This window comes from Colossoma macropomum, unplaced genomic scaffold (genome assembly GCF_904425465.1).
Source record: "Colossoma macropomum unplaced genomic scaffold, Colossoma_macropomum, whole genome shotgun sequence".
NCBI lineage: Eukaryota > Metazoa > Chordata > Actinopteri > Characiformes > Serrasalmidae > Colossoma > Colossoma macropomum.
This window is the reverse complement of record NW_023494788.1, coordinates 21,281,811-21,307,067: the sequence shown is the minus strand read 5'-3', so window position 1 is coordinate 21,307,067 and position 25,257 is coordinate 21,281,811. Positions and strand designations below refer to the sequence as shown.

Sequence of the window (25,257 nt, the reverse complement as noted above, 5' to 3'; positions counted from 1 at the left end):
GTTTATTATGTAATTTTACAAGTGCTCAGTATGAACCTCCCCCAGCTGTACGGACAACATCAACGCCATAGTCAAATTCACCCCATACTCGATTGAGCATGGTGGGTGTCACTGTACTCACGGCTCTTTCAGTGCGATTTCGGAGATCATCCGGTGTTGTGGAACCAACGACGAATGCTCTGAGCTATTGGAGGGTCACTGCTAACGAAAAGCACACTACACAGTTATGAAGGATTCACTCTTATTGAAGGGAAGAATGCAAAATGCTTTTTGCTCAGGGGTCTCCATCTCCTCACAGACTGAAGGAAGCCGTCTTCTGGTGACAGTCAGAAACTCTATGACCCCCTCTTTCAATTGGATTGTGATTGGTTCCTAGGCGCCTCACGGTTGTAAAAATATGGCGCTTTGAAATCGGATGAATCTTTTTGAATCACCCTGTATAATGTTTGTTTGTTTTTTTTTGTTGAGAAAACACAGCAATTTACCTTTGAATATAGGTCTTATAACTGAGCAGATGACACAAATAAAATGGAAAAAATGGATTTATATACTGGTTCGCTATTAGACACACATAGCAGAATTACAAATCAACTGTTTAATTCTGAACACAACAAAAACTCTGATAGAGGAAGAGTAAATTACTGAACACATTAGAAAACATGGCTTAGGATTATAGGCATATCAACAGCAGTGAAACAAACACTAACAGTAAGACAGAAAGCTTGATTTAAAGCATATTACACTAAACGAAACTGGCTCCTCTCCTTCTCTCAATTTCCAAAATTAAAACAGCCATAAGCATCTTGCATACTATCCATATTAATTCTGCTACTTCTTAACAGCAAACAAGGTGGAATCATGACACTGAGTCAGCATCTCTGACTTTACACAAACCCCAAATCATGTGGCCATAAACATATTGCAAAGTGGATCCTCTGACCTCAGGAGTGGAGATTCTGATTCACATGTAGAGAAGGTGAGGCTTAATTCTATCCGCTTCTCCAAGAGCTCCAATCATTATCCAGGCACTGGTGAGGTCCAGCTTCGGTTGTATGACCAAAGGCATGTTACTAAAAAGAGCAGTGGGAAACAAATTGAGTGCATTGCATACAGAGCTGAGAAAGGTTTTCTATTACATATAAACACATACCAGCTGAAAATTGAAGTGAGTAATATTGTTAAATGATATTATGAACTAAGAATAATTTCAGTGAGGGTTTTTTTCTGGGACCTTTTAACTTTTTTAGCGAGAAATCAGGATTACCATCAGTGTATTACAACTTCCTTGAATTTTTCAGAATTTTCCTATCATTTGAATCTTATAATTTGATCACTGTAACAAAAAAACTAAATTTCAAGGCAACATGATGCATTAGGATTTCTGAGTTTTCTTAACAGCTGCTTTTGTAGTCATCCTTACTAAGGTTAATTTTAGTAACCCACAAATATTTCTTTGTTCATCCAATGGTAAGCTAATTCAGCTTCAGGAGTCTTGCTCAGGAATGCTTACTGCTACCATATAGTGTTGGTCAGGGAATCAGTCCCCAGTCTGCTGGGTGGAGGGCAGAGGTGTTACCTGCTATCCCATACTAAAACTGACCTCACTAATGCTCTTTTGGCTGAATGCAATCAAATCCTCACAGCAATGTTCCAAAATCTAATGTAAAGCCTTCCCAGAAGAGTAGAGGCTGTTACTGTAACAACAGGGTAACAAACTCCCTCTTACCCTTGATTTATATACCCTTATGATATAATTATATATATATATATATATATATATATATATATATATATATATATATATATATATATATATATATATATATATAGCATGCATGTACAGTACAACTAACACAAAGCTTACCAGCATAGCGAGAATGAGAGGCTAATCCGATTCCAAACCAATCACATCTACATCTATGTCCTCCTCCACATCCTCTTCCCCTGTGCTAAGCCCTGCCTCCAGGATGACAGTTGACATAGCAATGGGCTCAGAGGCGGAGCTAGACACCTCCAACACATCCACCTCCTCTTCCTCCTCTGAACATTGGCCTGATACTTGCATGTCCTTCTCAGGCGAGTGAGAGAGGAGGAGCTCACGGTCAGGGGGTGAATGCAAGAGAAGTTTGAGTTTTGAATCAAAAGTGGTTTGGGATGATACTGCAGTGCTGAGCGTAGGCTCGTTGTTGTTGCAGTCACTTTCTTCTCTTTTTTGGGCTGATTTGACAGGGTCTGCAAAAAAAGGCAAACCAATAAAAATAACAAAAACAGTCATTCTAAATTAAGCTTGTGCTTGCTGATTTGGTCATATGTGCAAAATTAATTTGTGCCAGTGAGCTACTGTGTGCTGCCACCTTCTCTGGGCTCGAGCTCATTTGAAATAGACAGAGGCACACAAGTCAATATCTGAGATTGTTTATGGAAATAATGGCTGTAATGTCCTCTGAGCCAAAGTAGAAAAAAGCCAAGCCAGCATAAATTTCAAAGATTTGTCATAGTGTGGGGCATATTACTGCCCAAGGCACATCTTCAAAGGCACCAATAACGGTGCAAAAACATAAACAACATCTGCTGCCTTCTAGACAAGAAAGTATGAGGGTTAGACTGGACTGTCTTCAGTCTAGACTTTTAAAAACGTGCCACATCATGAAGCGTAAAATAACACAATGAAGGTCCCTGTAGAGTTATACAGCTGAAGAGTTGTACAATGGAAGTATGGCAAAAAAAAATTAGTGTTGTTAAAAAGGCTAAAAGGAAACCTTTCAGGTCCTAACCTTTTTGGAATGTATTGCAGGCATCAAATTTACAAAAAACATATATTTAAAAAAATACAATAACATTCATAAGGCAAAACATTAAATATAGTGTGTTTGTATTGTTTGATCTGCATTACAGTGAAAATAAAGTTTAGAAATAACTTTTTTGGTTTGTTGCTGCACCATGTGTTAGATGTGGGCAATTTGATAATTTATCAAATTAACAACAAAATATTATGTCACAACACATTTTTCTGAGCATATCGTGACCATCATCTGTACTTAAAGAACACTGACCAACAGCATAATTAAGCCTGTTATTTGGGTTTAGTTCAGTGCAGTTTGTAAAACACTGAATAAAAAATTAACTAAAAATAAAAAATAAAAACGAAGTATTGTGATGCATATTGTGCAGAATGAATGTCTTGAAGTACTGCGTTATAATATTTTTTTACCACACAGCCCTACCTTGTATGTGTTTTTGCAGGGAGTTGTGAGGGGAATGTAATCGATAATCCCAAATTTTTAACAAGAAAATACTGTGATAATTATTTTTAGATACTGCCCACACCCACTGGCCTATTTTGCCACATTCAAGTCTCTAAGGCCATGTTTTGACCACTCCAATGCTCAACTGAACACTAACTTTTGCCTGAAATGCTGGACCGCCTGATGTATACCACATGCCGCAGTCAGGTGATGTATGACTTGCTTGAATATACAATTTATTTACCTAATTTGTACCCAATTTGTATCTGTACCAAATAAAGTGGCAAATCTTTGTATGAGGCATTCATTTGACCTTCTACCTGCATCTGGAAGCAGATCCATTTGGGACGGTGTTTTACATTCACTGGTCATCATTTGCTCCATTCCAGTGGTCATGCTTTCCTCATTTCCCTGCCTGCATCCCAGTTCTGCACTTGTCAATGCAGAGACTGAGGTACTGAAGCCTGTTCTATGTTCATCTTCTGCTACCACAGTGCTTCCCCCCTTTTTCTCTGCTCTGCTGTTTTCCAAATCATGTAAAGTGTTTTCAGGTGGGAGTCCTTCTTTAGCTCCAGATACACTTTCCTGAACTTCCATGGTTCCTATAATGTCATCCTTGTTGCCTGTTCTCATGCTTTTCTCTGTTCTCAAGTGTTCTTCCTTTCTTTGTCTTTGCTTCTCCAGGAGCATTCTCATCTTCTCAAAAGCTGAGGATGCCATCTCAACATAGGCTCCACGGACTGTTTTCTTTACCGGTGACCGGCTGGTCCAGGAACTTGCAGATACAAGCTCTTTCTGTACATTGCTTCCTTCTGTAAGATCATTCGCTCTGTGTCTTTTTTCTTCTGCGATCGTCTCCAAGGGCCTTTCTTTGCTGGTTGTGCGTTTTGTGCTTTTGGTTGACCATGTCTGTGTGGTTTTGCTTTTGCCCACTCCAGCCTTACTTATCGAACCTTCTTCACTTATGCACATGTCAACTGTGCATCGGACACATTTTCGTTGTCTGTGAAGGCGTCTGACTTGTGGTCTTTCAGTGTCACTGCTTCGTTTTCTTCTGCGCTTCTTTACTGGAGATGATGTCTGGAGGCTACTTAAGTTTGTTCCTAGCTTTCTCTTCATGCTTTGGCTTCTGGTCACCCTTTGAGTTTCAGGCTCCTTCTCATTGTTCTCCAACTTGCTCTCAGACCCTCTGGAACTAGATGAGTTCAGCTGTCTCAGAGCCGTTGAGAGTTGTAGTTGTGTTTGGCCGACTGACGTGTCAGCAGGAGATGACCTGATTGCCTGAGGTTGAGCGCTGGAGGTGAATGTGCTTGAAGCATGCATGCAGTGTGAGGAAACATTTGCATGTGGTGCATGACAATGAATGGAGTGTGGGTTTAGCTGTGTATGTACATTACTCCACGTCTCGGTGCCGAGGTCTCTATTGACCTGAGCTCCGTCCACACTCCTGGCTGCTATGTAATGATGTGATTGGTTATTTGGCATCTCCGCTACGTCTAAATCACACCCACCGACATGTTGCTCAAATGTGTTCAGAAAGTGATCGAGAATATCACAAAGCTCTCCTTCTGGCTGCTGTTGAGACACACCTGCGGGCTTCACTGAGGAATGCATGCTGGAATATGTTGTCTTAGAAACAGAAGGAGCGCTGGGAGTCGTGGTGTTCATAAATCCATGTTGGTTGGTTTGATTTTCTGTATGAACGGGAGGTAGAAAATTGAGTCCAACCATGATGTCATCCAGAAACAAGTCCATGGGTTGGGTGGACGTCCGCGGAGCTGGCGGGAGGGAAACAGTGTGCAACAGAGGAGGGTCGGGAGTGCCCACGGTATTTTGACAGAAACTGGAGGAACAAGGAGGAAGTGGTAAAGGGCATACACGAGGATGACCTCTTTGGCTGCTCAAACATGGAGGACCATCCTGAGAGAAGAGAGACAGGTCAGTTAAAAGTGTGTATTAGTTGTGCACAAATAAAATCAAGAAATACCAAGCAATAAGGAAGATAAATGTCCAAAAGTCTCCAGACACCCCTTCGAATTACTGAATGCATCTACTTTAAGGTGCTGCCATTGCAGACACAGGTATTTTAACTGCGCTCAAACAGTTCATATAATCTTCATAGCAAAGCACTGCTAATAGAATTGATTGTGCTGGTCATCATGTGCAAAGCCGAACGTGAGCTAAAGGGGTATAAATCTCCTCAGCATTGGGCTGTGTAGCAGTTTTGGAGTGGCATTTGTGACCCAGAACTCACGATCCAAAATCAGAATCCGACGTCACTAACGCTCCTGTGGCTGAATGCAATGAAATCCACACAGCAATTTTCTAACATCTACTACTAAGTTTTATCAGAAGACTAGAGGCGGTTACTGCAGCAAAGGGGGACAAACTCCCTATTAATACCCTTAATTTTGGAAGAAACATTGGATGATCAGGTGTCTATAAACCTCTGGACGTGTATATACTACCAGTGTATTTAAGGGCTTGAATACATTGGTGGTACATTTTATTTTTTCTTGCTGCATGCATCGACGTCAACAGGAAGGGCTTGTTAACACACTCACGATTTACTCTTTTATATTTTTCTTGCAATTAATTTTTCCTACTTATGACAACTGTGTAGTTTATGTACCAGCAAAAAGTCAGAATGGATATTTACATTTACAGTTTACATTCAAAATGTGAATTACCTTGCCTTTAAGACTGATTTATGTAAATAACCTCTGTTTTGAAATCCTCAAGGACATCAGAAACAAACAAGAATAGGTTTTTCCTGAAGAAAATTCAGAGTAATTGCGCAGCTGAAGCTTGCTGCCAGGCGGTTGTGAAGGTGTTTCTAGGCAGTTGCTATGGCATGAGTGGTTGTTAAGGGGTTGCCAAGTGGTTGCTACTTGTTGTTAAAAATGAAAGGGAGTCTATCGGAGTAACGAGGGATGATAAAATGACACATAGAGCCGTGTGGGTCAGTATGGCTGTTCATTAGAACTTGGAGACCTGCCCTTAGTGAGTACATGTAGTTTCATGTCTGTCAGGCAAAGGAAAGGTTAGAGCTTGTGTGAGGGCAAAAATGAATGGGAGTGCATAAGCAGAACGAGGGATGAAAAAAGGAGACATAGAGGAGTGTGGGTTAGTAGGGCTGTGGATTAGAACTTGAGGACCTTCCCTAAATGAGCACATGTAGTGGTGGCTGTCGGGCAAAAGAAAGATTAGGGCTCGAGTTGGCGCCAAAATGAATAGGAGTGCATGGGAGGAACGAGGGATGGAAAAACGACACATAGATGAGTGTGGGTCAGTATTGCTGCTGATGAGTGTGGGTCAGTATTGCTGCTGATGGACCTGCCCTGAGTGAGCACATGTAGTTTGGTGGCTGTCTGGCAAAAGAAATAATAGGGATTGTGAAGGAGGGAAAAATGAACAGGAGTGTATGGGAGAAATGAGGGATGAAAAAAATTACAAATAGATGATTGTGAATCAGAAAAACACTGAATTTGTGCTCAGGGGCCTGCCCTTAAATTGTAAACTCAAAACAGTGACTTTTGGTCAGATATACAGTAGAAGGGCATGCCACTTTTGCACCACACACATTCCTATGGGAAAAAAATTTAAATTAAATGAAAAGACTGTACAAAAACTGTACATCAGATCAAAAAGCTTGTACAAGCACACCATCTCCGATCAGATCGAACATTTTGGAGTTGGAACAGTGTCGATATCTTGAAAACTGTGGGACGTGTTAGCGGACAAAATATAAGAAAAAGAAAAAGAAGAAGTTATAAACTGGATAACAACAGTGTCCCTAATAAACTTCAGAAACTCTTTTTGGATATCTGGATCCTCTGGAAGACACCCTAATACATTTTTCTTCAACAGTCAGGAACAGCACAACGTTTAATTGTTTTCCACTATATTTTCCTCTCAAGACTGTCTGCAGCAACGACGCTCCTTATCAATGGGCATGATACAACTAATAGGCCCGAAATTTAAATCAGGGTTACAGCACAATTTACCAAACATCTAATTAAATGCTTTTTAATACCTTTTAAAGACCACAGCATAACAAAAACAACACTACTTCCATTCCATAATAATGCCACACGTGTGTTAACCTATTTTATTCAAACGTATTGGTTAAAAAAAACATGCATGTAGTCGTTACACTGTCTTTTCAGCGCGTTTTCCTCCATCAGCTCTGCCGTCCTCTTGCCCTTCATTAGTGGTCAGTTTACACCACAGTACTGCTCTTTAGACCATTCTGAGCTGGATATTTTTCGTTGCTGGACTATTCAGAATTTGTTTAATATACACAATGGCCTTCGTTATTTATAAGTTGTGCAGTAACGAGCACAGACTTGACTGTCCATTTCTGAAATAGGAAGACGTTGTAGGACAAAACAAGCAATGACTTGGGCAAAATTCAGCACGTGGAAACAAACATCAGTGCACAAGTGCCTTATTCACATATCATTTGCAATGGAGATGCCCTAATTAGCATCATATACATATAATTTACATAAGGCACTAATTCAAGCCTAATTCCTGCAGATGTTTCGATGTTAAGATGATAAATCAAAAGTATTTCGCCGGTCATGAGCCAGTGGTTGTTCTTATAGTTGGAGTTTTGGGTCGAGCAATATGCGCTCTGCATCCCTCTACTGGCCCGGGGTTAAATACCTATACAGTGTTAAAATGACACCAATTGAAAAGAATAAAATGTAAAATTAAATAACTAAAAAAACTGCAGTACCTGAGCTTCTACTGTACTGAGTAAGCGATGTTGTGTATTTTTAGGGAGGAAGTTATTTTCTGTATCAGTACTAATACAAAAGTCTTTAAATGGAACGTATAGTCACAATTTGTTCATATCAAAATACACTTTAGTAGAAGGAATGCTGTGTGCAAAGTTATTAGTATTATCATTGTTATTGTTTCTACTTTTACTGTCACTGCTGATATTATTGATGTTGTTGGGAATAATTTGAATTATTATTTAATATTATTTAATTATAAATCAGGTATCCCCCCCTCCTTATGATCCGAGTCCTTTAATATTGAGTATCTGCCAACACCAAAATATAAGTTTTTTTACAGATAATATAGCTGCACAATTTAGGAAAGATTATGGCACTTTGCCAAATAATATTACAGCAAAATCAGTTCAATTTAATGCATGCAAAATGTAACATTCTGCACTGATGTGTTTTGTTTATAGTTTGCTTCTTCAAAATATCCATAATATCAGTGGCTTACGATCAAATTTGATTGCTTGATTTGGTGATTTCTCTACCAGTTTTAATCTGGAGTTTATGTATGTAAAACAACCATCGTACAGGGTGGTCAATACACTAATTTCATGCTGCTCTAATGCATGTGCAGTAGCTGCTCCTTTCTGTCTGCTCTGAATGGACTAACATTTCTGCTAATCGCAGTTTTAAACAAGAAACAGCAACATCTGTGATGGTTTCGTTTTTAACTGGTCACGACTTGTGAGGGAAACACATCGTGAGTGTGTTTAGTACATGGTTTTGGTGTTATGTTGCTCACAGTTCGCTGCAGTAAACATACCACGAACTCACATTTCACATGACCATCTTTAGATAAAAGGTGGGTAGTTTATACACAGTGAAAACACTGGTTCTTCAGATATTACACAGCTTGCTCTTTGAAGCTGTTCAACACTGCAGACATCTAAAGCGTTCTGTTCTTTCTGAAAACACTCTTCACTGCCGTAGGTTGTGAAATAATGTCGGTTTATGGCGCCTCTACAACAGTGGAATAATCAGAACTGGAGCTTATTTTTGCTGATACTTGATCAGTTAAAATATGCCTGGACATCCCAAAATTTAATACCGAGTACAAAATGAGACATTTTCAAACATTTTATGACCTGAAACTTTCAATACCTAATTTAAGACTTTATAAGATTTTTAAAAGGATCTATGGGAACCCTGGTAAACATGCACATTGGTATGCCTCACAAACATGATGAATTCTAAACAGTTTTGCAGCTTAGCTTTCAGAAGTTTTTTCAAACTTACATATCACACCCTTTTATTTAAAAAAGGAAGGAACATTCTGTTTCTGGTGATGCGGGCCCTTTAAAATCTGTGGAATGTGCTGACAAACCTACCTGTCCCTCACTGCCTGCATGTGTGCCTCTCCTGCCTCTCTGCCTCCCTCTGCCTCTCCTCTCTCCCACCTCCAGCAAAGCCCCTCTGCCTCGGCGTTTTCTGGTCAGTCTGACTGGTTGTTTCCCTGTTGGCCTGGTGTCCAGCTTCCTGCCAACTCTACCCCCGCCCTGCCCCCTCCACGCCAGCCTTGGTGCCCATCCCCACCTTTCAGTGTGCCTCCTCCCTCCTCTCCCTCTCCCTCTCCCTCGTCCTCTGACTGTCCCTTCGCCTCCAGACCTAACTCTAGGCTTCCTCGCTGGTCTTTCTCCTCTAGCTCCTCCCCTCCCCCTCGGACGGCCCCTCCCCCTTCTCCCTGTGCTCTGAGAGTGAGCGGGATCCAGGAAGAAGCTGATGAAACCAGGGATATTTCCCTCAAACTGCTCAAATCCCTCCACAACGTCATCCCCACCCCCGGACACACACCCTTCTCCTGACTGCATGGGTCCAATCTCCAAGTAGGTGTTGTTGGAAGCTGGAGGATGGTGAGTGACAGGAATAGGGGGTTGGTGGTATGAGGGCTCTGGGGGGTATAAGCAGACTTCGGATACACACTCAGGCTCACTCACTATGTGATAGACTCCTGTCTCAGGAGCCACGGGCAGCGCATCACAACTGGAAGACGTCTTGTCTGGAGGCATGTGGGCTCCCTGTAGTATCGCTGGGGCAGGTGCACTGGTATGAGGGCCTTGTTCCCGGCTGATGGAGGAGCACGCTGCATGGCCAATCACATGGAAGTTCTGCTGATGGTTTGAGCATATATGATCTGTCTGGGTCTCTCGCTCATCAGTATCTCTCTCACGCTCTGTCTGTGTGCCGCTCTCTCTTATCTTCTCCTTCTCTCTTCCACTCCTTTCCAAACTTTCATCTTTCTGACCCAATGCTCCATGTGGATTATTCTCGTCCTGCTGTTCTTCTCTTCTCCTCTTTCTGCCTTCCTGTGTCTCTTCACTGTGCTCTTGAGGTAGCTCGATGCCGAGCAACTCTGCTGCCGACAGGACATCCTTTCTGTTCCCATCTATCTGACCTGAGTATAGCAGGCTGACCAAGCTGAGCAGCGTGCAGGCGTTTACTCGCTGGAGCTCAATTAGCCGTCTCTGCCCAGCCACCGGTGCCGGCATAGAGGACAGAGCTCCACAAAGCCAGGGGCTGAAAGCAGACAGCACACAACTGTGCACTGGCACTGACACACCTGGAGAAGAGGAAGAGCACGAGAGAGAGAGAGAGAGAGAGTGTGAGAGAGAGAGAGAGAGAGAGAGAGTATAAAGTGCATAAAGTGAGATGTATTATACATCTAATAGTGTTTTTTTGCTGGACAGTGTGGTAGGGCATGGTGCCATGCTGGTTTTAATTTCTCTGTGGAAAAGCGCTGTTAGAGCAACACTGAATCTAAAACATCTTAGAGTCAAAGTGATTACATGTACAATTATTAAACAAATACACCAAACACTACAAAAAAATCTAGGTTACAAATACAGTACAAATAAAAATTACCTCATACACTGAGCATTCAAACATCTGTATATTAAATATCCATCGACTGTATTTTTTGTACTTTATGTTTTTGTATACTTCTACAAGTACTACCTCCAATCACAGACAGCAGATGTTGCACAAAGATACACATTTTCTAAGTAGAGTTTAAAAAACAGAAAGGTCAGCATCCTAAGCTGACAAAAACAGATATCTTCAGTGCCTAAACAGAGAACTGCAGTGATTACGCATGATGATGCATCACACTGCTGCTTTGTGTAATTTACCTAATTAAATTAACACAATGTAGCTGCCTGATGTCTGAGACCTTGTTTTACAGTAGTTTTGTGATAAGGTTTGGGCCTAAAACACATTTTAATCCATTTTTTAATCTATTCATAGTAGATGGACACATGAAAGATGTTGTGAGACAATATAGTTCCCAAAAAAAAACTTTTTTTTTTTCAGATTGACCTCTATTTTACAATCATCAACATTACATATTAAAAACTGAGAAGACTCATGTAGGTTCACTGTTGTTTTTGGACAGTAAATAAAATGGCTATATTTGTGCTGTAGACATCAGGAACCCTGGTTCCTATCACCAGCACCGTAAACAAATCAAGTCAGTAAGCTTCTCTACAATGAACCACAACCACTCTGAATCTCTTCGTACATCTCAATCACTGAATTATGCAGACATTTTAAAAAATCTGTGGAATTCTCTTTTAACACAGGGCTCTGGGACCCTGGACCTTGGGAACATAAGAGCACTCCCATTTGCAGTTTCCCTACAGGACAGACCTTCGCTCCTTAGTAATCACCTGAGGAGACAACTGATTTCAGCTGTTCTAAGAGGTGGAAGCTGGAAACTGGCTTTTGTGTCAGTCTGTAAGTCACAGGTCTCACCTTGACTCTGTAGAACAGCGTCACAAAACTCTGCCCTGCTCTGCTGCCTCTGCAGCTGCTTCAAAAGCAACGTCTCGAACTGCAGCATCTCTGATAAGACACATAAACACCACATCAGTTAAGAAGGACTCAACGAGTCTGAACTTGGCTTCCTATTCGAATTTTCCCGGTCCACCTTAACTGGCGCAGCAGTTACTGTCTGGCCCCAGACGCCTCAGGATGTAACTGCTACACCATTTAAGGTGGACCGGGAAAATTCGAAAAAGAAGCTGGCGAATCGGAAGCCAGCTTCAGACTCGAGCTCAGAAATCTGTCAGTGAAGGCTGTGATAGTCCCACTACTCAGCACAACTTGTGAATGTTTACCTGTTCCACAACTCTGAGTTTGAGAATTACACTTTTGGGGCCATTTCAGATATTTCACAAATCTAAACTTCGCCTTCAGTCATCAGACTAAGGCGGCTGTGATTACCACCCGAGCTAATTTGCTAATCAGTGTCCCTAAAAGCCCGGGGTAGTTAGAGTTTAGCCTGCCAGCTAGCTGGAAGTTTCGCACGTGTGCTTACTAATCAAGTCACTGCACTCACCTCTGCTGCTTTTCTGTGACCCCTGCAAAAAAGTGACTTTTTACTCCATTCATACACAGAGTGACCTTCCCCGCTTTCTCTCTGTCCGCTGGGCTGATTCTGCCGCGACTGTGCATCTCTGCAGCAACAGGCGTCTCGCGCTGCCTGGCCGGAGTCGGAGCATCCTCACATAAACACACACACGGGGTCATCCACGGGGTCGGTAAAACACAGAAAAGATAAAGATTTTTTCCCTATTTTTTCGAGTTGATAAATCACATTTTGATTCTCAGTAGTGTTAAGCACATATTGTTTTTAACCATAAATAAATAAATAAATACATAAAATCCCAGTGATCATCTTTTAGTGCCACATAATGCTGAGAAGTTGAGCAGCTAAAAAGCTGTTATTAAATTAGACCTTCTGATCTCAGTTCTATTGCACACACAAAAAAATCCACTTAAAAGCTATTAATTTTGTGTGACGTGGTGGACATGGTATGCTTGACGAGCCAGGTAATGCAGGGAAAAAAATGTTAATAATACAATATATTGACATAATTTTTTTTTACTTTATTAAATATGTTGTATTTTTGAATGTTTTAAAAATATTTCTAAAAGTGTTGTAAATGATGCACACTATTTTTCGGCAGAAATGCAGTTAGCATGCCTATTTATTTATTTATTTATTTAGAAAACATGCATACTTACGTGGATTTAGAAACTCAATTTTGTTGCGAGTTCATGGCAGCCTGTGTAATATCGCAGATGCTCCAGCAGATGGCGGTGCGCCCACTGAGGAACTTACACGAACTTATTGCCCTTTACAGTTTATATCCAAAACTACCCGAACACATCTTTTAACTCATTACCTGAACACATCATTGCCAACAGAATGACTCCCTGGAGCAGCCACTCCAAAGTGTGTTATGCGCCCCAGAATAAGAACTCTGATCTCTGGTCAGGCCTCACTGGTGAGGATTGATAGTTCCTGGTATTAATAGGTAGTTTTGCTGCAACTACAGTCTCTACTCTTCTGGGAGGGCACTATACCTAGGGGGTCACATCTGGGTCAGATGCTTCCTCACACTGCACAATTACACATATGGCACAATATTACTAAGGCACACCTGTTTACACTGGCTATTTCAATGCATTACTGCATATTTTTTGTATTTATTTATTGTTAATGCATTTACATTTGCACACTGTGTGTATGGCACATATTTATATAGTGTTTGTATACTAACTAGTAGTCTGGGATGTTCAACTAGAGAGGTCAGGTTCAATGTTCAATGACTAGTTCTGGATCACTCCAACTCATCCCAGAGGTATAGGATGGAGCTCCATCACTCCAGAGCACACAGTTCCAGTGATGAGGGGCTTTACACTGCTCTAGCCGACACTTGACACTGGCCATGGTGTGACTGGTCCAGAGTGTCCCATTCTATTGACAATGTTTTTCTATGGAGATTATACAAGCTGTCTGCGCAACTGAACCCTTGTATCAGCGGGGGTGGAAAGTAGGCAGCCGCCTACAGCCCCATTAAAATATTGATGTTAAATAGCCCAATTATTTTCAGTGATTTCAGTGCATGGTCATGACTATAATGGATGAATGGACGTTTATAATGTTGTTACATGACGAAGACAGGCTGGTATGAACAAAGCGGTAATCTACATTGTGGACAGGAGGTCCTTCAGTGTGAGAGGGAAAAATCAAATAAAGCGACACAAGTAAATCAGGGAAATGCAAAAATAGTGAGGAGGGCATTACAAGCAAAATTGTCAGATATTATAGTAGTGAAGTAATTTCACTTTATAAAATAATTTTTAAAAAGTAACTCTACTAAAAAATGTGAAGAAATACATTACATAATCTTATAATATTCCTACAACAATCTCAAACTGAGAAATATTAGACATATCGACTAGATTTAAGATTATTACAGAGCCCCGCCGGTGACATCCTGTATAAATAAAAATAATGCGTTGCCTTATTAACGCCTTATTAAGGTGTGGAAACGAGATCCTAATGCGTGGCCACAACTTAGTAAGGCGTGGGAATGAGATGATTAAGTCGTGGCCATGACTTAGTAAGGCGTTTTACTAAGTCATGGCCACGCATTATTTTTATTTATACAGGACATCACCAGTGGGGCTCCGTAGATTATTTCTCTTTCCATGATAGCATTTCTTGCAGGTTAGACAGCTGCACCAGTCAGGCGCCCAGAGCTTGACTGCTAATTTCACTGAGAATCCAGTGGCCCCCTTTTCTGTCTTTCACCTCGGGCCCCAAAATCACTAAATCCGCCCCTGTGGATCAGCAGAGGGAGCACTTTAAAGCAGCTGAATGGGTCTTTTTGGTCATATACAGTGCAGATATACAGTGTAATTGAATGCATTTCCAGTAGGAAGCAGTAATGCTCCTCAGAGTGATCTGCCACCATTAGCAAACAAGAAAAAGAAGAAGCTGCAAGGTCAGCTGATCAGACTCGTTAGCAGCACTGGACTCGACTGAAATCTCTGACCGGCAAAGACCATCAAGAAAACACCACAGGTATTGATAAAAACGCGTATTTCTTACAAAGCTCGGCCATTTAAGTCTCATTTGCTTCCTGCGTTTTGTGCCGTTGAGAATGCTTGGTTAACGGTTAGCTACTGTGTCAGCAGTTGGGTGGTTAGCGTTAGCACAATTGCTTCTTTCTAGATGGTTCCATTATCACCGGCCACCTGCCTCTGACTTTTTTGTTTGTTTATTGGCTTTGGGGCCAAATAAGTGAGTATTGTTGAGCTTCCTTAATGTTAAAGATGGAATATATACAGCGGAAATATACATTTGTGGTTTAGAGTCTCAAGCCTCTCAGAAAACGAAGTTAAGTTAGCTAACGTTAGCCAGCGCTGCTAACCTGCCGGTCACACTAGCTAGATACACTATCATCTTTGTTAGCTTCTGAGCTTAACTTAACGCCGTTATCTGAAACATATAGGTGTAAAAAATATTTAATTTTAATTTGGCGGTATATTTCATTTTTATGTGTACTGAGCAAATTCTCATTTAGTTGTATCATCTGTTTAATGGGCAGAGAAACCGAAGACTAAAGAATAAGCACGAAGCTGAAGTCAGCTTCCTATTAGCCAGCTTCTTGTTTAATTTCCCCGTTCCACCTTAAATGGAGCGTACTACACTATTTAAGGTGGAACGGGAAAATAAATACAATAAGCTGGCGAATAGGAATCCTCGTCAGACGAGCTGCCAGTTCAGTAGCCAGACGTTTGCTCACAGTTTTGTGTTTAGCCATTGGCTGTTGTACGACTGTTAGTGTGGGTGAGCTGTTCTGTTTACTACCAACATAAATTTCACTGACTAGTCTCTAAAGTTATAACTTTTCTGAAACAGCTTAAGACCTGTTCAGCTGAAAGTCCCACTGCAAAGTCTCAGATTGAAACAATTCATTTGCTGTGAAAACTGGATCAGAAACCAATGGCCAAAAATAGCTGTTGTTCTGATGTATAGAAGTACAAAATATATAATTTCAGTAAACTGACAGCAGATTACATTGGTAGATTTTTTAACATCATGCAAGTTTATCCCCTTTGTGTCACTTCACCTATTTGTGAATTCCTTGGCCAGGACTGGATTTAATATTTTTGTTTTGTCATGTTTTTTTTAATTTTTTTTAGAGTGAAGATCAAAATTGTTTTCTGAAAGATGGCTGACACAGAGCAGCGGACGCCGCCGCAAACCGGGCCTGCGGTAAGTGGCACACTTGTCTGGACTTAAATTTTTGCTCATCTTGATCCTTGGAAGTAGTGAACAAGTCTTTGATTATTCAAAATCCTGATTATCAAATTAAAAAGCCTAGTGATACTTTTCCAGCTCGGAACAAATCCAAAATGGTCTCTTTCCAAGAATGCAATATTAACGTTGAGTTTTTTTTGTCTTACAGCAATTTTTATTGAGTAACAAACTGGAGACAGCAATGTGGCTCTCGCGGCTCTTTACAGTCTACTGCTCCATCATGTTTATTCTTCCTCTGCTTGGGTTAGTAATCATATCTGAACATCATCTTACTAAATAACATCTAACATATTATGAGAATGTTGAGGCAGGAGCACTAAGGCATGATTACCTCACCCAATATTGAACTAATCATACAGTTTGTAAAAGTTGAAAGCTTGCTAAGTTACTCCTCATGTTTCTTGCAGTCCCTTAGCAGCTGCAAATTTCTACCAGAGGGCACTCTTGGCCAACGCTTTGACCAGCGCTCTGCGCCTGCACCAAAGGTTGCCTCGTTTCCAGCTAAGCCGAGCATTTCTGGCCCAGGCTTTGCAGGAAGACAGCTGCCATTACCTCCTCTACTCACTCATCCTAGTCAACTCCTACCCCATTACCAGTATCCTTTTTTGACTACACCTCGACTGCCTTCCACTGGAAAAGACACTTTTATAGGCTCTAGCAGTAGAGAGAAGTAAATTGTGAAATTGTTGTGAAATATCTGTGAATCATGAGTCTGTGTGAAAAGTCTGTCCTTAACTAAAGTTTTCAGTGAGCATATTCCCTGTGTTCCTCTTCTCTCTGCTTCATGCCACAGCTTACACTAAGAAGGTTCTTGATGTAAGTGTCTTTAATCATCACTTACCCTACAAAAGAGCTTTTGATCTTAGTACTGTAACATGTACACTGGTATTATGGAAATAGATCTGTGGAAAATGATCAGCATGATGTCATAATTTTTTTATATATGTATATTTTTTTTTTCTTCAGACAATGGGGCCAAACAGTCTTCTGTTTGTGAGGAACTTCCTGAACAAGCTCACAGCCAATCAGCAGAACATCCTCAAGTTCATTGCCTGCAATGAGATTTTCCTGATGCCAGCCACTGTCTTCATGCTCTTCAGGTAGAGATAAGATATACATTTGTCTTGCTTATAGCACTGATGTCTGCTATGTCTGAAACATTCACTCAGATATACACACAGAAAAAATGAGCATGATATTTTGAAAGGGTTGAACCCTTTCAAATAAACAGCCATGTGTTGCCTTTAGCACTGAAATCAGTTAAGCTTTTGTTAAACATAAACAGTTAAATAGTTAACCATTAAAATTTGGTGCATGTTAACAAACTATGTGTGACGTTTTTGTGGGAACTCTTGTTCCTGTTGACCTAGTTAGTTATATTTGTAATCTTTTTGACACCCACAGATCAGTTGCATGCATTTTAGTATGATCTTATGAATGACCTCTGTTTGATCTCTACAGTGGACAGGGCAGTCTGCTGCAGCCTTTCATTTACTACCGGTTCCTCACTTTGCGTTACTCCTCCAGACGAAATCCCTACTGTCGGTAAGTGTTCCCTTTTCTTGCTCACATATTCATTCAATGTTTTGTGGCCCAGGAAATTAGAGAGCTGGCATATTGAAATTACAATATCATTTATGAATGCCATAATTACATAGCGGCATCATATGTTTGTGGTCTTTTTTTGTCAGGACCCTGTTCACAGAGTTGAGGATTTTGTTAGAGCATTTTGTGATGAAGCCTGCCTGCCCTGCCTTCTTCAGAAGAATGTGCCTCAACAGCATTGCCTTAATTAGCCGCCTGGCCCCGACGGGAGTCTAACCACCCTGTTTCTGTATCAGCACCCACAGTCACACACTGGTGTATATACAAACACTCATACATACATGCACACACAGATACATACAAATACAAGCTCCTACAAAATGAGCAGGTAGGAGGGAGTTGCTCCAAGATAGAAGCAGGCTGACAAAGTCTCTGAAAAGTCAGAGGTGGATCCCCTGCGATTGTCTTCTTCTGCATGGAATGCAGTTACTATTTTTGGAAAGACTCCACTAATAAGAGTGAATCTAAGACACGGAGGAAAGAAAGAGCAGACACATCACACTAGAAGACTTGCTGTTGCACTCAGTGCATGCTAAAGTCAGCACTGCTCTTTGGTTAGTGCTTTTGAAAGATTATTTATAAACGGCTACTATGTATGTATGTTTTTCTTATGGGGTTGAATGAAAATATTTAAGCTTAACTTAGAGTAAATAATTGCTGAGTAGATATTGTTTATTAGATGTCCCCATGCAGGGAAAGAGATTGTCTCATTATACATGTATTTCAGTTTGTTTCAATGAACCATTTTTATGATTGTATAGTATGTTTGTCTTGAGCCGGATTACCTCAAAATCTAAATGGTAACCTATTGTATTTCATTTTAAAAGATTAGATCAAGATGGAGAGGAACAATGCATAATTATCACTTGTTTAGATCTTTTCACCCCCCAAATTAATGGACCATCTTTAAGTGTTTAAAGGTGATTAACTATTTACCACCAAACCTGCTGACCTTTAGTAGAATATTGCTTGCCTTGAATGTAATTTGTTCAAAGTGCATTTTTAAGTTTTGTTCCTAATAAAAAGAATTTGGCTCTCTCCTTGCTCATGTTATTTTCTCTCTTAACTACCATGTTTGTGTATGTGAATTAATTCAATAAATGTAATTTAATTGAAATAAGTTGTGTATTGTACCTTACATTATTTTTAGTATGTCACAAAAATGTCATTGCTAGAAGCAACTATTTGCCTATAGTTGTATGCAGAAATAAGGGAAAGATCTAGGGTAACATTTGTGTACAGAGGCAGCTTTAAGCTATGAAGTGTATTGAACTTTACAACCATTAAAAGAAACACTTTCAATGAAAATCCCTGCATACTTTCCATTCCAGTTTGATTCCTAAACTAAGTGACCACACTCAATAAACTGCATAAATTGCAAGTGTAAACATTTCAATGGGCTGGCTGTTGCACTAGAAGAGCCACAGTGTGGACATATCCCAGTAGGAATTCAAGTGTTAATGAAACAGTTGAGCAGAGCTTAGATTGACACTGAAAACATAAGTATAGACAAGTGCTATGTAGTGTGCAGAAACCACAAGTCTATTTGAGATTATTCAGGGTTTATGGCAAGTGTTATTCTCATACCATTCAAAAGATCCTAACTGGCAGTATATGCTTCCATTGTTAGCTAAAATCACAGCTCTAATTCACAATTTTTTGGCTGACCAACATTTAGAAATTTGTGCCAATTTGCATTTCTTCATGTATTTAAGTGTAATGTGCACCACTAGAACCACAATCAAGTCAATCTTCAAAAGACTTCACACTCATGAGCCAGTATTATGCACACCAGTGGCAAGGTTTATTTAGATGTCATCTCAGGACAAACACATTTTTACTCTGAAATGTGTAAAGACACCACTGGAGTCAGTTTCATAAAAAAAATGAAAAAAAATCAAAACACAGCTTGATTACCTTCTGTACAAAATCTCTAGGTACATCAAGCATAAAAACAGCAATCCTACAGGACTGCACATAAAAATATACATGAAGCACTAATCATCTCACCACATACCCAATACAAAGGCTATGGTGTCCATTATTGGAGTTGAGGGAATATGCAACATTAAGAATGTATACACAATTCCTGTTAGAGTCTGTAATCTGGGAGTATAAAACCAAGCTGGGGAGTTAGTTCAATACCAGCCTCTCTGGGGGTTCAATGAGTGAAACTTCATGGTACCTAGAGGAGAAAGTCACCGGTCAGACCAAAAATATTTTAGATCTTAAATTCACAGGACAACACTAAGCAATATGCATATTTGGCTTACTTTGAGCCTTTGTATTTCTCCCTGACAGACTGCTGTGCATGCTGGGCAGCACTGAGGTAGGTCTGATGTAGATCTTGGACACATGGCATCAGGTCTTCCAATGTGTAGCCAGTCATCTCAATGAGAGCCTTTGACTGGGAGATTGAACACAAACATAATCCATGACTGAGGAATGCATCCAAGTTATTCAATAAGTTTCACATACGCATTTGTGCAAACTTACCCATGAACCACCTGTGATAGTGTAATTTGCCAAAATAAAGGCTGCAGCAGCTGTTTGAGATGGAAGATACTTCAAGAAAGGGTCAGAATCCACTAAACTCAGCTCTCCAAGAAACTGAAAGAAAAGGATGTGTATTTAAGTTTATGCAAAATCCAAGTGACTCCACTCACCATTGACAAGCTCTCCACCTTATTTCCGACACGCTGCCGTAGGAAGTACTGGGTGAGAAACTGGTTGATCGTCGGCGCCGCCAGATCAAAAGAGAGGACTTTTAGCACCAGATGCTCCATTTTTAACACTTGTTTCTTCGTATAGGTGTCGTCAGTGATGTAAACGAATTCGGCCACCTCTGGGGGGTAGATCTCCTCAAATTTCCTGTAGTAAGATTGAAAAACTGTTAGTGCTGAAAACAGGGGAAACAAGAGAAGAGTAGAAAGAAGCTAAACTTACGATGCCAACAGCATTGCCGCTGTGCCAACGAGTTGCAGCTTCCCTCTCAGGACAGACATTGAGGACAGGAAGCGGTCGATGTAGTTTACTGCCAAGTATAGAGTCTCATTATGGAGCTTGTATTCCTCTCCGACCTCCACCAGCCAGTCAACCAGGATGGCACGCATACTGTTTGTGATATCTGGCTGCTTCCTCATATATCCTGCTTTTGGCCTACATTTAAGCTGAAGAGACCAGAATTACTACAGGCACAGGACATTTACCATAAATGGATGTTTTTGTATTGTAAAGACCCATACCTCCATCTCCCTCAGATGTGTATGAATTGCACCAGCGTAGTCAGCAACTTCATTTACGTTCACCGGCCTCTCCTCACCCTCAATTATCGACATGTCCATTGGAGAATCTAAAAAGAGATGTGTTAACACAATATATTCAAGACACTCCCTAGAAGAGTACAGCGCATGCTGGAAGTCACTTCACATACCAAAACTGAGATCCATAGGTAGGTCAATAGTAGCAAGGGGCTGCCTTAACCGTGTAACTGTGGGATTCAGTGTTAGTGGAGAGCAAGCCATGGCGGCTTTTTTTGTGGAGGCTTGTTTCTTCGTGCAGGCACCATCAGGTTCATCCACATGAATCTGAAAAGCAGGCTGCTTGGCTGGGGGCTTCTCAGCATAGCTTTTGCCATGGTCTTCTGATCTGCAGGGCAGTGCTTGGGATACATTGGCCTGGAAATGAGAATGAGGAAGACATTCCAATGAGAGTCTAGGATAGGAAGACAACAGTAACAGTCTGCATTAAAGCAATCAAGTTAGTTAAGCCACAATGAAAAAATAAAAAAAATAAAAAGGTAGACAACCATAAGTTCATGCAATCTAAAAAAAATAATAATAAAAAAAAAATAATAAAAAAACCTCACTGTAGCTGTGTGTGGCTACATAAGTGCTTAACAAGTTAGCTACCTAGCTAGCTACATGACAAGTTGGCCAACTAGTAGGGAGAGCTGGAAGCCCAGTGCAGCTGCTAAAATGGCGGTCTGGGACAATAAGGGAGGAAACCCGGGTATTTAAAACTGGTAACTTACTAAACGACACCAGACAACATACTTAGTCAAGGTGTCTAAGGCTAAACTACAAGAGAACGCGATTAGTCATTAAATAGCGTCTAAATTTAAGCGTAAATGTGGGTCTATCCTACACACGGTCTAGCTGGCCAGTGCTAAGGAACCCTAGCTCAAGTTAGCCAAAACAGCTAATCAACAATGGCTAATTAAAATTTAAAGTCTTAAATTAGGAGGTGAACACTTCATTGACTTAAGCACCAAGAGAGGGAAACGTGGCTTTAGAAAAGCACTGTTAGCCATGCTAAGGTTGCAAGCCTGCCCTTGCTAAGTGGCTACATTTCCCCGTTCCACCTTAAGTGGTGCAGCAGTTACATTACGGAGCCTCAGGCGCGAGAATGTAACTGCTGCACCATTTAAGGTGGACCGGGTAAAGTCGAACAAGAAGCTGATTTCAGCCTCTTAAGTTAGCAACCGACCTGTTTACAGCCGCGCAGGGCGGGCTGCCGCCGTGGGTTGTTCTCCAGAGCCCCCAACACAGTCCTGCCGGACGGTTTGGGGTTTACATTCTCCTGGTTCTCCAGCCTGTTCTTGGCGGCACCTCGCAGAGAGAGCCGGTTCTCCTGGTTCCGGACTGAATCAGCTTCGCTGGTGTCGACCGCGATTCCGTGCGAGGACATTGTGCAACGAGCTGGTCAAAAAACTCGGCCTGCAAGCGATAAAGACAAGATTGCTGATTTTTTGAGAAACTGATTTTCTTGCAGCGTTATATCCGGCAGCTCTGCTTGATTATCATAAAACACAAAGTTACATTGAGCGCCTGAATAAGAGAGCAGCCTCACCTACCGAGGGGGAAACAGAGCAGATTCGTTACTAAGCCAGACAAAAACAACAGTCTGTAAAGCAGCAGCGGCGGCGGCGGCGTCTTACGAATGTGCCGAATGTAAACAATGCGCAACAGAAGCCCAGAATGTGACTTAATTTAGAGAAAAGGCGCCATAATATTGCGCAGCACCGCCTAACACGCTTTAACCGGACCCCGTGAACCTCAACGCCGCCGCTCTCGGTTTGTTTCTGTCTCAGTTCAAGTAGCCCGCGACTATTGAAACCGACCAATCAGGATGCGGCTCAGCGTAGCGTCACTAATCTACGGCAACCGGGAAGGAGGAATCGCGAACCGTTGAGAACTCGGAGCGAGCGATTCATTGGCTCAGAGGAAATTTTAAAAAGAGAAAAGAGACAATGTGGACAATAGAGCATGTCTCAGAGATTTCAAGGCAATAATAATAATAATAATACTAATACTACTACTACTAATAATAATAATATATTTAATAATAATAAAAGAAAAAATATTTTATTTATATAGCACACTTTCGTGACAACCCAAGGTGCTTTACAGAAAATAAACAAACCAAATTTAACTGATAAAAATCCATCTAAAGGACAAAGACCCAGATTTTCTTAGAACAAAACAAAACGGCCTGACTACACCTACAATTTATCTAAAAAAAATAATGAAATGCTTTTTAAAACTTTTTAAAGAGCTCAGCATAACAAAAATGATAGCATTTCCATTGCAGATCTGTTTAATTCAAATGTATTAGTTGAAAAAACATGCATATATATATATATATATATATATATATATATATATATATATATATGCGTGTGTATGTGTGTGTTGATATATATGTGCGTGTGTATGTGTGTGTTGATATATACTCTGAGATTGCACTCAATCTTTAGTCTTTTCAGCGTTTGACTTTAGTCATGCTGCCACAATTTGTTAAAAAAAACAAAAATAATTCAGTAAAACAGGTCTAAATAAGTCCTAAAATTCTTCTTAAAACGAGATAAAAGTCCAAAATTTCTTAGAACAAAACAAAATTATCAGTATACACATCTTAAAATAAGTGTAGTCTTTCTAAAATTATTAAAAAGACAATATTGCAAATATTGCAACTTCAATTGCTCCAAAGTTGGGGCGCTGTGAAAAATGTAAATAAAAACAGAATGTAATGATGTGCAAATCATTTAAACCCTTTGTTGAAAATAGTACAAAGAACAACATATCAAATGCAACATATCAAAAGAAATTTTATTGTTTTTTGACCATTTTGCATTTGATGCCAGCAACACATTTCAAAAAAGTTGGGACAGTGGCATGTTCACCACTGTGTTGCATCACCTCTTCCTTTAACAGCACTCTGTAAGCGTTTGGGAACTGAGGAGACACTGCTGTATTTTTGAAAGTGAAATGTTTTCTCATTCTTGCTTGATATAGAATTTCAGCTGCTCAAAAGTTCAGCGTCTCCTTTGTCGTACATTTAGTTTCACAATGCACCAAATGTTTTCAGTGGTGACAGGTCTGGACTGCAGGCAGGCTAGTTTAGCACCCAGACTCTTTTACTAATGAGCTATGCTGTTGTAATACGTGCAGAATGTGGTTTGTCTTGCTGAAATAAGCAAGGCCTTCCCTAAAAAAGATGTCAGCATATGTTGCTCTAAAACCTTGCCATGTGTACTCTTGCACCCCTATACAATCACGGATGATGGCTTTTGAACTCTGTGCTGATAATAAGCTGAGTGGTCCCTCTTCTCTTTAGCCTGGAGGATGCGGCGTCCATGATTTCTAAAAAGAATTTAAAATTTTGACTCGTCGGACCACAGGACACTTACACTCTGCCTTAGTCCATTTAAAATCAGCTCGGGCCCAGAGAAGGCAAGGTTAAGTTTTAACTTGCATTTGTGGATGCAGTGATGAACTGTGTTCACAGGCAGTGGTTTTCATAAGTGTTCCTGAGCCCATGCAGTGATTTCCACTACAGAATCGTGTGTGTTTTTAATGCAGTGCCTGAAGATCACGGCCAGCCAGTATTGGTTCTCAGCCTTGTCCCTTGCATACAGAGATTTCTCCAGATTCTCTGAATGTTTTAATGATACTATGTATCGTATATCATGAAAAGCAAAAGTTCTTTTTTATTTTAGGTTGAGAAAAGTTTTTCTGAAATTGTTGCACCATTTGCCTGCTTAGTCTTTCAGACTGGTGAACCCCTCTCCATCTTTACTTCTGAAAGGCTTAGCCTCTCTGGGATGCTCTTTTATACCCAGTCATATTACTGGCCTGTTGCCAGTTTACCAAATTAGTTGTTGATGTCCCACAAGTCTTTTTTTTAAGCGCTACAGTTTTAGTCTTTTCTTACCCTGTTTCAACTTTTTTTAACATGTTACTGGCATCAAAATTAAAATGGATGTATACTTTTTAAAAGACAATACATTTTTTCTTTTTTTCAGTTTCAACATTTGATGTTGTTTTTGTACTTTCTTTTAATTAAATATAGGGTTTAAATGAATTGCACATCATAGCATTCTGTTTTTATTTACATTTTGCACAGCATCCCAACTTTTTGGAAATTTGGTTGTAGCACAGTCCTCTATTCTTTATTCTAAATGCACTCTCTCTAAAAGAGCAAAAGGAAATAA

The 25,257-nt window shown here is 40.4% G+C and overlaps 2 protein-coding genes across 4 annotated transcripts; one reads left to right on the top strand and one right to left on the bottom strand.

Moving 5' to 3' along the window:
* Window positions 1-14,809: 14,809 nt before the first annotated feature.
* Window positions 14,810-18,875, top strand: tmem33 (transmembrane protein 33). Its single transcript, XM_036568798.1, has 8 exons — window positions 14,810-14,915; window positions 16,040-16,112; window positions 16,306-16,400; window positions 16,565-16,752; window positions 16,906-16,973; window positions 17,124-17,257; window positions 17,619-17,702; window positions 17,849-18,875. The coding sequence occupies exons 2-8, from the start codon at window positions 16,068-16,070 to the stop codon at window positions 17,976-17,978; spliced, it is 744 nt and encodes a 247-aa protein (XP_036424691.1). The 5' UTR covers window positions 14,810-14,915; window positions 16,040-16,067; the 3' UTR covers window positions 17,979-18,875.
* Window positions 18,876-19,544: 669 nt separating this feature from the next.
* ccna2 (cyclin A2) lies at window positions 19,545-22,858 on the bottom strand. Of its 3 annotated transcripts, none has more exons than XM_036567858.1 (9): window positions 22,614-22,858; window positions 22,251-22,480; window positions 21,196-21,439; window positions 21,008-21,114; window positions 20,709-20,932; window positions 20,429-20,633; window positions 20,259-20,372; window positions 20,036-20,169; window positions 19,896-19,947 (listed from the first exon to the last, which is right to left on the bottom strand). In XM_036567858.1, exons 2-9 carry the CDS (start codon window positions 22,449-22,451, stop codon window positions 19,896-19,898), a joined length of 1,281 nt encoding a protein of 426 aa, XP_036423751.1. In that variant the 5' UTR covers window positions 22,452-22,480; window positions 22,614-22,858. The 3 variants fall into 3 exon arrangements, with proteins under 3 accessions (XP_036423750.1, XP_036423751.1, XP_036423749.1); XM_036567856.1 differs by having other exon boundaries at window positions 22,618-22,858; XM_036567857.1 differs by lacking the exon at window positions 22,614-22,858 and having other exon boundaries at window positions 19,545-19,947; window positions 22,251-22,451.
* Window positions 22,859-25,257: the final 2,399 nt, after the last annotated feature.

What these genes read in the sequence shown, in the direction of transcription:
- tmem33 (XM_036568798.1), top strand. Translation starts at nt 16,068, where the DNA reads ATGGCTGACACAGAGCAGCGGACGCCGCCGCAAACCGGGCCTGCG. An exon ending in CGCCGCAAACCGGGCCTGCG is followed by an intron (nt 16,113 to 16,305) that starts GTAAGTGGCACA and finishes TTTGTCTTACAG; the next exon opens with CAATTTTTATTGAGTAACAA. An exon ending in AGACGAAATCCCTACTGTCG is followed by an intron (nt 17,703 to 17,848) that starts GTAAGTGTTCCC and finishes TTTTTTTGTCAG; the next exon opens with GACCCTGTTCACAGAGTTGA.
- ccna2 (XM_036567858.1), bottom strand. Translation starts at nt 22,451, where the DNA reads ATGTCCTCGCACGGAATCGCGGTCGACACCAGCGAAGCTGATTCAGTC. An exon ending in ACCTATGGATCTCAGTTTTG is followed by an intron (nt 21,115 to 21,195) that starts GTATGTGAAGTG and finishes ATCTCTTTTTAG; the next exon opens with ATTCTCCAATGGACATGTCG. An exon ending in AGGTGGAGAGCTTGTCAATG is followed by an intron (nt 20,373 to 20,428) that starts GTGAGTGGAGTC and finishes CTTTTCTTTCAG; the next exon opens with TTTCTTGGAGAGCTGAGTTT.